Source organism: Nilaparvata lugens, chromosome 6, assembly GCF_014356525.2.
Source record: "Nilaparvata lugens isolate BPH chromosome 6, ASM1435652v1, whole genome shotgun sequence".
NCBI lineage: Eukaryota > Metazoa > Arthropoda > Insecta > Hemiptera > Delphacidae > Nilaparvata > Nilaparvata lugens.
Window position 1 is genome coordinate 11041060 of NC_052509.1, and position 11366 is coordinate 11052425.

General features: G+C 32.3%; 1 protein-coding gene across 1 annotated transcript; it reads right to left on the minus strand.

The window, feature by feature from the left end:
• Nucleotides 1-2984: 2984 nt before the first annotated feature.
• Nucleotides 2985-11142, minus strand: LOC111054203. The gene is made up of 3 exons (XM_022341181.2): nt 10964-11142; nt 9490-9748; nt 2985-4801 (listed from the first exon to the last, which is right to left on the minus strand). The coding sequence occupies exons 1-3, from the start codon at nt 11102-11104 to the stop codon at nt 3348-3350; spliced, it is 1854 nt and encodes a 617-aa protein (XP_022196873.2). The 5' UTR covers nt 11105-11142; the 3' UTR covers nt 2985-3347.
• Nucleotides 11143-11366: the final 224 nt, after the last annotated feature.

The following is an 11366-nucleotide window of genomic DNA, read 5'->3' on the forward strand; positions in this document are numbered from 1 at the left end:
TGATGAAACTATAGTGAGGTCCATGCTATAATGGTATACGGTAGTGAAGAAAGATAGGAGAACAACTCTGCCTTGTCACTGCCTTCTATAAAGGATACAGTGTTCATTCTTGTATAAAATAATAAATTATATTTTATTGGTCAAGAAAATAGGTTTTTTCAATGAGTAAATAATAAATTTTCTCAATTGAGATTGAATATGTTTTTTATTTATTATATTTACGAGATTGTTGAAAAACGATCTAGCAACATTGCAGAGCTATAGAAAAGGATAGCGCGAAATGTCAATGAACTATATATCTACATTGTTAAAGCACGATTTGGCACCGTTGCAGGGCTGAAAAGGATAGCGCTATCTGCTTTGTTGAATGTTAGACAAGGATAGCAACACCAATGTTGATCTAATAATACTGATGCCATTATAACGTGGACCTCACTATTTTTTAAAAACGATTATTTTTAAAAGCTTCACCATCTCGTAGAGACAGTAACAACGTTGAACCTCATTAAGTAAAAACCAATGAGGATATAATACTACAGTTTTGTATTTTCTATTCCCCTATGATATAACATAGACCTTGCAGCAATAAGGGAAAAGTTATTCAATACAGACTACAATAACAATGAACAAATTTTTTACAGAATCTCATGCTACATTCCTTAACGTTGATTATAATTAGAGGTGGAAATGTTCATTATCCATTGAATCATTGGAAGTAGGCTGATTGTTCTTATTGATGTTATCAACTCTATGAAGATAATATTGAATGGAAATGAATGAACCGTTGTATATTATGAAGCTTCTCACCAGGTTCATAATTAAATAATATCAAATAGGAATAAATGAACCATTGTACCGTATATTATGAAGCTTCTTATCATAATCAAATAATTTTCTCTATGTCAATATTGCATGTGATGTTATCAACTCTATGAATATAATATTAAATAGAAATAAATGAACCGTTGTATTTTATGAAGCTTTTAACCAGGATCACAATTAAATAATATTAAATAGGAATAAATGAACCATTGCATATTATGAAGCTTCTTATCATGATCATAACTAAATCATTTTCTCTAAGTCAATATTGCATAATTGATAAAAAAATATTGAATAAATTTGATTGAAAATTTTGAAATAATTATAAAGACATTGATAATTTACAAGATTCAAACATAAATATCATGAATAAATAGAGCATAATAGCCTAATTAGAGTAAGTTTTTGGATGCTATATAGCCTACCTCATAATTAAGATTGGGTAGGCTACATCATAGTGTGGGATGCAATTTTATTCTGGGAAACACTGGAATGTTGGATAGAGATATCATGAATATTTTGGAAAATTACATACATATGTTTCAAAAGCTTCAGTGTCTATGAAGACACTAAAGATGAGACCATAGTGTAGATACAATAAATCAATGATACTACTCTTTTTCAATTAATAATATTATCATCAATTACTTGCCAATAACCTCGGTAATTCGTAATTCGATGTTTTATCTTACTTATTTGAAAAGTAAGCAATATTGCTATAAATGTATTAAGCGTTCAATACATCTTGTGTTCATAGCAATTTACTAATATTTTGAAACATCAGTCTCCATTTTTTGAGGAACGTAACGTTGAAATCTCCGAATCATGAAGTGAGATGTTCAACCTTTTGACCTTAATTTTATGACTCATCATCGTAATGAAATTTATGGAATTTTATTATAACGCTACTTCCTTAACATCAGTGTCATAAAAATTATAAATATTGACATTCTTCAGTAAGGAACATGTAATTTGCATTCACTGATATAGTTTTATTCAAACAAAATTTCTAAATGGATTTGTTGAATATGAATCATAGAGTTCCAAATATTTGCCAGAATGGAATAGAATAGAACAGAGTTTTATTAGTCATTAAATATTAGTGGAATAAAATAGAACAGAATTCTATTAGTCATTGAATATTAGACAATTATTATATTATTTTCTGTGCATTTATATTTTGTTTATCAAGTACTTGGATTATTGATAAAATTTAATAGGTATCCATAGTTTATCATCCATCAACAGAATTGTTTCATTTGTACTGCTGTTATAAGATTAAAAAAAATGTATTTCTTATTTTTAGAACTCGTGGGCTCGTGGCTGGGGCTCAAGGCTTCTTTTCCCAGTCACACCAGAAACTATTGTATTTTTTTTTATTTGTCTGAAAAATAATAATATCTTCTTATGAGTCGATACTTTGACTTCGTCAAATGATTCTATTTTTTAAATAACCAATATTCATCAGTCAGAATTAAAAATACAAATATTTAAGATTATAAATGTTATAACAAGAAATTATTTACAAAATTATTTTGTTTGTTGTCTGTTTGTCTTGCTAGATTCTAAATTTCTTTGCGTTACTCAATAAAAATATAAAATGGATGCATGAGCCTTCTCATATTCTATTTTAATGTTCCCATCAATATTCTACGCTTCTACTGATTTTTCACTTTGATTATTTCCTCAGCTTTTTTATTCATTCTTCAAGATTGATGAAAATATATTTTCTCCTATGTTTGTTTGGTTTTGAAGCATTTAAATTTAAAAATCTACTTTGTGAAAATAATAAGGGACTGAAAACTTTGTGAAGTGAACAACTACAAGACCTGACCTACTTCGGACTATGTGTAACCTTATCCAAATTTGGGAGAGGAATAGCACAAGGTTACCTTATTTTTTCTCTACGTTTCATTTTGATGATGTACTTATTGTATGAATCAATTATTCAGTTACATCTTCACAGAGGCAGACCCAAAATCATACTGATTATTGAATAAAAACATAAATATGTTGTCAAATTCTACACAGTCTTATTCGGTACACCACCATGGTTTCGTGATCACACCGGTCACAAAACAGTGTAGAATTTGACAACATATTTGTGTTTTTATTCAATTATTATGGAACGGTTCTACAATATTGACAATGACTCAGTCGAATATTGATTATTTTTTAATTCAATTTAATTCATCCATAACACACAAGAATAGAGTGAGAAACAACAATATTACCTACCTAAACAAAGTAGTTGTTATATTCCATGAAATATTATATGAATATTACAAGAAAAACCAGTGTTCCAGAATAAGCTTATTTGTGAATGAACAAGAAAATAAGCCTACCAGCCACTCCAGTGAGGTCCACTTTAAAACTATATGTCTTTAGATAAAATCTTTTCACTTGTATTGGCTACTTAATTAAAATTAATTCATTGTTTGAAATATTTCAAATAAATTGGGACTTCATGTTTTTATATTGTTTTTATTAATTTTCGCTTTAGATATTCCAAATATTTTGAATATTCACATAAACATTCCAATCCACCTCAACCTTCTTGAAGTCAATAAAACCGGAAAACTCTCAACTTTATACTCGAAAAACACTGGAAAAACTCTAAGTTTTCCACTTGATGTTCCCACTTCTTTTCCTTCCTCATTCCATTTCTCTTCCCCTTTCTCGTTTCCACTTTCTTCTTCTTTGTTTCTTCTTCCACTTACTTTGCCACGCCCATTTTCTGCCCGATTTTTTCCACCAATTAACTCCAAAATACTTATTCCTGCATTGTAATTTTCATTCAATACCTCCAAATTACCAGCACTTTCTGGATGGTGATTTCCATTCAACACCTCTAAATCACTACTCCTTTGATCGTCATTTTCATTGAGTACCTCCAAATTACTCCTACCTGCATGGTAATTTTTATTCATTAAATCCAAATTACTATCATCTGCTTTGTAATTTTCATTCAACACCCCCAAATTACCACTTTCTGCATGGTGATTTCCATTCAATACCTCCAAATTTACACTAATTTTTACGTCATTTTCAGTCAACACCTCCAAATTACTACCTCCTGCATAGTAATTTCCATTCAACACTTCCAAATTACTACTACCTACTGCATAGTAATTTCCATTCAAGTCATTTTCATTCAATATCTCCAAATCACTACCTCTTGCATTGTCATTTCCATTCAACACTTCCAAATTACTACTACCTGCATAGTAATTCCCATTCAAGTCATTTTTATTCAGTATCTCCAAATCACTACTTCTTTCATTGTCACTTTCATTCAACACTACTTTCAAATTACCACTTCCTTTATAGTAATTCTCATTCAATTCCTTCAACTTACTACATTTTGGATAACTGTAAGCAACAATTACATTTGCCACACCTGTAGGATCCGTGAATGCGGCAATCATTGCTGCCAACCGCACCATATCCTCGACCGTTGTAGCCTGCATGGCTGTATCAATGGAAATGTACCCTTTCTTGAAATTGTTAGCTTTCTCGTAAGCTTCCACCGCTTTCTTGATATTCTCATTGTTTTTAATAGAGTTGTAGGCCTGTTTCAAGTGTGCTAATTTGTCAGGATCAGCGGGGGTTTTCAGTTCTTGAACACTGGAAGTTGAGAATCCTGATGCGATATTGATACAGAGTTGCCCAACTGACGTAATCTGTCCACAGATCATGGAGGCACATGTTTTGGGAGTTGTGGCAGCCCCCATACCGCATTCGACCCAGGTCGGGGGTGGTTGGCTCCAGCAAACGAACCCCACACCGTGGTAGCCTGGGTTGCATTGTGGGTAGCATAAGCCGGCGTCCAGTTCAAACCCTGGTGAACAGGTTCCGATTTGAGGGTTTCCTATCTGGATGCGTTTGGCACAGCTGAGGTCAATACCCGGGTTTAGACCATGGCTGGGACAGTCAGGGGGGTTGGGTCGACAGATACAGCAACCGAACGGGGAGTAACCTGAAATTTTTTTGGAAAAACACATTTTTTTGGTCATATCCACATTAAATTGTATGACTATAGAAGGCAAAGGGTGGGCACACACCGGTTAGACAAGACAAGACAAGTCACGATTATCACATAGTTGCTTATGAAGCTTCACACACCGATTAGTCATTGCAATTAGACATGTCTTCATAAGAAACTATTTGAAGTATTGTGACTAAACGTGTCTTGTCTCTTCTTGACTAACTGGTGTGTGCCTAGCCTTAATAAGAAGAATATAGATTGGAGACAATAGAGGAACTTTTACAGTTTCTTTGAGATCTGATAAAACTTACTCATTAGTTGCAACAATTAATTGATTGATCGGTTTTAATTTGATGATAGGCTGTAACGTTTTCTCTATAACAGTTTGTACAGTCCAATTTCAATTAATTTTGAATTCTTAATAGTCATTAAACATTATAAAAACATGCAATAGGCTTCATTACTATAAGAACAATACATTTAAAAACAATACATTAAAGTCCAAATTTATTTATTTACTTATTTATTTATTTATTTATTAGAACAGTCACAAACACGATATTTGGAAAGAGAAACAGGCAATTGCCCAAAACTTCTTCAATTCCTTGATTTTGGCACATAAATAGTCCAAAGTGAGGTTAAGTTTAAAAGTTCTGTTTTCACCAAAGATTAACACTCAGAGAATACGTATTCGAGATATGACTGATGAATTTTGAATTTCGAAGGGTTGATAAGAGTTGAATAAATTATAAAACATTTAAACTTCAATGAATTTTCAACACAATCAGGTAACAATATTAACATCACAATCCATAAATTCATCTAAATTACAAAAATGTAACAACTGGTTTTTACTTTCCTTGCCCCATTACCATAGGTAATATGAAAATATAACTGGTTTTCTCAATTATGAAAAAAATTCCAGAATATCTACTAGTACTCTCATTCAACAAATTTAATTTTAAGATATTTTGTTGACAAAATTAATTGAAATTGCACTGTACAAACTGTTATAGAGAAAACGCTATAGCCTCTCATCAAATTGAAATCGATCAATCAATTATTGTTGCAACGAATGAGTAAGTTACATCAGATCTCAAAGAAACTGTAGAAGTTCTTCTATTGTCTTCAATCTATAGTCTTCTTAAGGCTAGGCACATACCAGTTAGTCAAGGCTAGACAAGACATGATCAGACACGTTCAGTCACAATACTTCACATAGTTGTTTATGAAGACATGTCCAATTGCAATGACTAATCGGTGTGTGTTGCTTCATAAGCAACTATATGAAGTATTGTGATTAATAATGACTAGTCTTGTCTTGATTGATTGGTGTGTGCCCACACTTAGTCTTCTATATTAATTATTAATATATATTATTATCAATTAATTGTTTCAACGAATGAGTACCGTACATCATATCTCAAAGAACCTGTGAAAGTTCTTCTATTATTTGTCTTCTATAGTCCTCTCAAGTCTTCTATAGTCATGTAGTATTCCATAAAAACATTTCACTTATTGGGCTACTTATGTACAAATGAATAAAAACAATATGAGAACTTGCAGTACCTTTTATTATTAAAAACTTAGAAATATTTCAACCACTATAGTTTCGACCATAATTTGAGTCATTTTCAAGTTGACATTTCAACTATACTTTTGTACAATATTTCTCTCCCAAATTTAAATAACATGTTAATAAAAAATAAAACCCTAAAATAGGGTTATGATTTCACTCAAAAAGAAAAAAAAAATTATTTTCAGTTTTTTTAAAAAACTACTCCTCTTGATACGTTTATCAACGTTTTGTTCGAATTCACTGCCGGCGCACAAGTTGTTCTTTGCCGGTAGTGTCATATTGTATCAACTTGTGATCACTTTATGGAAAATAAATGAGTTTAAATTTGACAGGCACACCAGTGATTAATGTTAAGTCGGACCTAGGCCACAAACTCAAGTTCTGTCGTAAATTTGTCAAACTCTTTGAATAAGGATGATGTTGAAATATTTTAAGGTTTTTAATAACTAATAAAGGGTAAGCCTACTACAAGTTTTTATATTGTTTATCATGTAGTATTCTATAATTTTCTATAGTCTTCCAAAGTTTTTTATAGTTTTCAATCTGTAGTCGTCTTCTCTCCACTATAGTCTTCTTTAGATTCAATTTGTTATAACTATCGTAACTATCTGTAAGATAATATCTTTATCCCACCAATTCTCTTAGCTAGTTGAATAGCCTAGGCTACATAAGTTTGTTGATATCAATAGTTTTATACATTTTATGACATAGAATAATAATATTTTCGTATGGCTTTTATTGGTGGGGAGTTCCTGACGGAAGTTCCACCTCGCCTGAATATAACATAATTTATGCCGTCAATGGGCCTTACGACTGTCATACTTCAGCCGGGACCGACAGTTTAACGTGACATAGAATGTGAATAATTAACAAAAATCCTCATATTTATCTTCCTGGAGTTTTTGAAGTTCCATTATTATCCTCATATTGTCATATGAATGAATGAATGAACTTATTTGACAAAAATAAATACAAAAAAGTGTTACAAAAATATAAAAGCTACTGCACTCAACTAAAATAAATACATGAAAATAAAGGAACTGCTAATACTTATCCAATTAGAAATAATAACGGAATGATATCCTCATTCATAACATTATGAATGAAAATGTTATTATTATTCTTTGACTGACTCTCCTTTCTGTGAGTGTGGAGCAGTCCAGACTGTGAGGCACATAGTGGAGGAGTGTCGAGTGCCGCAGATCAGCATACACGGGTGCACATGAAGATTTCCTGGTGGCTAAACCAGCATCAATAGCCTACTTTAATACCCTGGAAGCATGTCTCTAATTTCCAGGCCAAAAGTGACTGCTATAGTAATTTGTGCAACTAGTGCGCAAAGTGACAGTTTGCTGCACCGAAAGAAACGTTCACGCACGAGCCATAGGCGAGGGCGGAATGACTTCTTGAGTGCAGCGGAGGAACTTTGCGCACATATTTCACATTAAATTTTTCCTTCAGTTACCATTGAATATGAGAAGTGGTTGATTATGGGTAAAATGATGGCCGAGATCCATCAAATGTTTGTCTGTATAATTTTGTTATTAATAACAACTCTAATCTATTTTAAACTTGATAATCCAATTGAAAATTAATAATCGATCATTTATTCAAATTAAATTAATCCAATTAATTTGAAAATTTGAATAGTTTTGAGTAAATCTTAATTTCTAAATAATTTTTTAACCAATCAATTTATGAATGAAAAAAATATTATTTGAAATAATGAAAAATTAATAATATTCAATATGTATAATTTAATGAGTTCTCATTTTTATTTATTCGAAAATTAGAAAAAATATAGATAGAACAAATTTGCATTCAAAATCCACGCCAACAATGTCAACAGCTGATTGGGATGGCTGCAAGATAATACTCAAAGTATTAAGAGTAAGTTTCACAAAGTAATACTTTGCACACTAGAGCGGAAAAGTGATTCTTTGCGTTCTGTAATCAGTGCAGGAATAGTCTCTTTCCAAGGTAACTGTAGGAAAAGATAATTTTATCGATTTATCTATGAGTTTTCTATTTTTTATTTTTTTGCAAATTTTGTGATTATAGATGTGTTGTGTATATATGCTGTCATACGCTAAATAATAAATAAAATAAATAATAATTATTAAACGAAGAATATGATCATATTATGATGATAATGATTATCATAGCAGTATCATAAACCAAATTGAAAGCGTAAACTTGTATATCTAGTTTTGGGTTTCTAAAATGAAGTCATTGAAGAATATTATTGACAATGCATTTGCATAAACCTCCATTCGAAATAGTTCTCAAAACTGGTATTTTCTCCTAAATTTAGCTTTGAGATAGAGTAGGCCTATATATCTATTATCTACAGTGAGGTGCACGTTATAATGGCAGTGTTTAATTGGCAATGGTATTGCTATCCTTGTCTATCATTCAACAAAGCGGATAGCGTTATCTCTTTCTCGCTTTGCTCTGTTGCCAGATCGTCTTCCAACAATGTAGAATTAATAATAAATTAACAAAATATTTCATATTAACTATGAAAAACTATTATGAAATTATTGAAAAATATGATTTCTTGTCTTATAAAATATACCGTAATTGATTATTTCAGTTGAGAATGAACAGTTAATATCACATCAATAAACCTGTGTCAGCTACCGTCTATATAGTAGGTATTGCAGATACCTATATTCTATATAGTAGGCTAAATACAAGGCAGAGGATCGGCAACATTTTTCTCCTATCTTTCTCCACTACCATTATAACGTGGACCTCACTATAGTATATTTTGAATATCAATAGCATTTAGGGGGTGAGCACCACTCCCTGATATTTAATAAAAAAGACATTGTCAAATAACCACATATTTATTGATACTTAGAAAGACCGGTTTCGGTTATTACACCATTGTCAATCTCTGATAAACTTCAAACTTCTGATAAACAGTTTATCAGAGATTGACAATGGTGTAATAACCGAAGCCGGTCTTTCTAAGTATCAATAAATCTGTCGTTTTTTGACAATTTCGTAGTATTTTTAATTCAATATGAATAATTACCACCATATCAACTTCTCAACTACACAAAAACACCTCCTTGATTTGTTGAGAACCTACCTGGAGCACACTTGGGGTACACAATCAACCCCCACTTCTCGCAGCCCTGGGGGTGATCGTGCAGACAGCGTTGCCACTGCTTGCTGTCGTTTAGGGGGTCTCCGAACCGCCACGGGTAACCGGCTCCCCGTCCGTATTCGGTCAGTCTGCAGAACAGGCCGTCATCCCTGAATCCTTGTGGGCAAACCGAGTGACAGTCGAAGCCGAATCGAGCAAAGCCGGCTGGACAGTTGTCGTAGCAGAATAGGCCTATACGAACCTGCAAAATTTATTATAATAGTAGACAATAATTCTAGATCTTTTTTAATCTATTTTTTACAACACTACAGTCTGATTTTTGAATAATAGGTAGTTATTGGAGACTAGTTTCATAGATTAGTATCAAATGAAAACTATATTTTTCATTATTATTAAACGAAAATCCAAATTAAATGCTGTAATTCTCCCCGAAGACTTCTGCTACTGCAAATATTGACAACAGGGTAAACAGCTAGATGGAAATTCGATGAGCGCTACCATTCAAAAATTATTTGTCAGCCCGGGAATAGAACCCAGTACCTCCCAATTACCGGTCAGGAATGCTTACCCTTACACCAAACTGACAATCTCCGGATAGCAGCGCTCATTTATACAAAGCCATAGCGGCCAGCCAGTCTACAGATGGAAATTAGAGCATTTAATTTGGATTTCGTTTACTAATAATAATAATCAATTCATTAGCATTTGAATAATTGCAATATCGCTGTAATTTCCATCTGTAGACTGGCTGGCCGCTAAGGCTTCGTATTAAGTGAGTGATTGTCAGTTTGGTGTAAGGGTAAGCATTCCTGACCGGTAATTGGGAGGTACTGGGTTCGATTCCCGAGCTGACAAATTTATTTATTTAATTAGGTTAGCAGAAACAAATAATTTTTGAATAGTACTTCGAAATTCCATCTAGCTGTTTACCCTGTTGTCTATATTTTGCAGTAGCAGAAGTCTTCGGGGTGTATTACAGCATTTAATTTCGATTTTCGTTTAATAATAATAAGTAATTTCCATCTGTAGACTATATTTTTTGTTCATCTCTGCATAAGTGGATATCCCTTGATATAGGGCGTTTATGTTCCAGACTTCACTGTTAACTCAAGCTGATAGTCCAAGAATAGGTACCACTTATAAGAATACATGCTTGTATCTTTGTATCTGTTATGTATGTATTAGAAGAAGAAGAAGAAGAAGAGGAAGAAGAAGAAGAAGAAGAAGAAGAAGAAGAAGAAGAAAAAAAAGAAGAAGAAGGAGAAGAAGAAGAAGAAGAAGAAGAAAAAGAAGAAGAAGAAGAAAAAAAAGAAGAAGAAGAAGAAGAAAAAGAAGAAGAAGAAGAAGAAGAAAAAGAAGAAGAAGAAGAAGAAGAAGAAAAAGAAGAAGAAGAAGAAGAAGAAGAAGAAGAAGAAGAAGAAAAAGTATAAGAGGAAGAATAAGATTAATACAGTACCTGGTTTGGAGCGCAACTCTCAGGAACTTTTCCAATATTCCGAGTGTATGTGTCTCGCCAACAAAACGAGTCATCACCACTTGCACTTACAATAATAGTGAAAAATGTGAGTAAAATTATAGAACAACTTGTTTGCAGCATTGTTGAACCAATTATGAGCTACAATTCAAATAAGGAATGTTGTGTTGGATGAGTTATCAGTGATACCATAACTACTGATAACTTTGAATTTTAATTTGATGTAATTTATTGTCAAATCTCCAATGATCGATTTCGTTTACATTTGAAAATCTTGTCAATTTTCCAATATTTAGGAATGTGGCTTCTATATGTATAAGAAGCATTTGCTATGCAGTTGTTATTGTATTGATAAGTTATGGAAGTGTATTTTTTTCAGATGAAT

Bases quoted from the DNA above. Each gene is read 5' to 3' on its own strand.
- LOC111054203 (XM_022341181.2), bottom strand. From the start codon at position 11,104: ATGCTGCAAACAAGTTGTTCTATAATTTTACTCACATTTTTCACTATT. The intron at 9,749-10,963 runs GTACTGTATTAA...TAAATTTTGCAG, and splicing joins AGAGTTGCGCTCCAAACCAG to GTTCGTATAGGCCTATTCTG. The intron at 4,802-9,489 runs GTAGGTTCTCAA...AAAAAATTTCAG, and splicing joins GTACCCCAAGTGTGCTCCAG to GTTACTCCCCGTTCGGTTGC.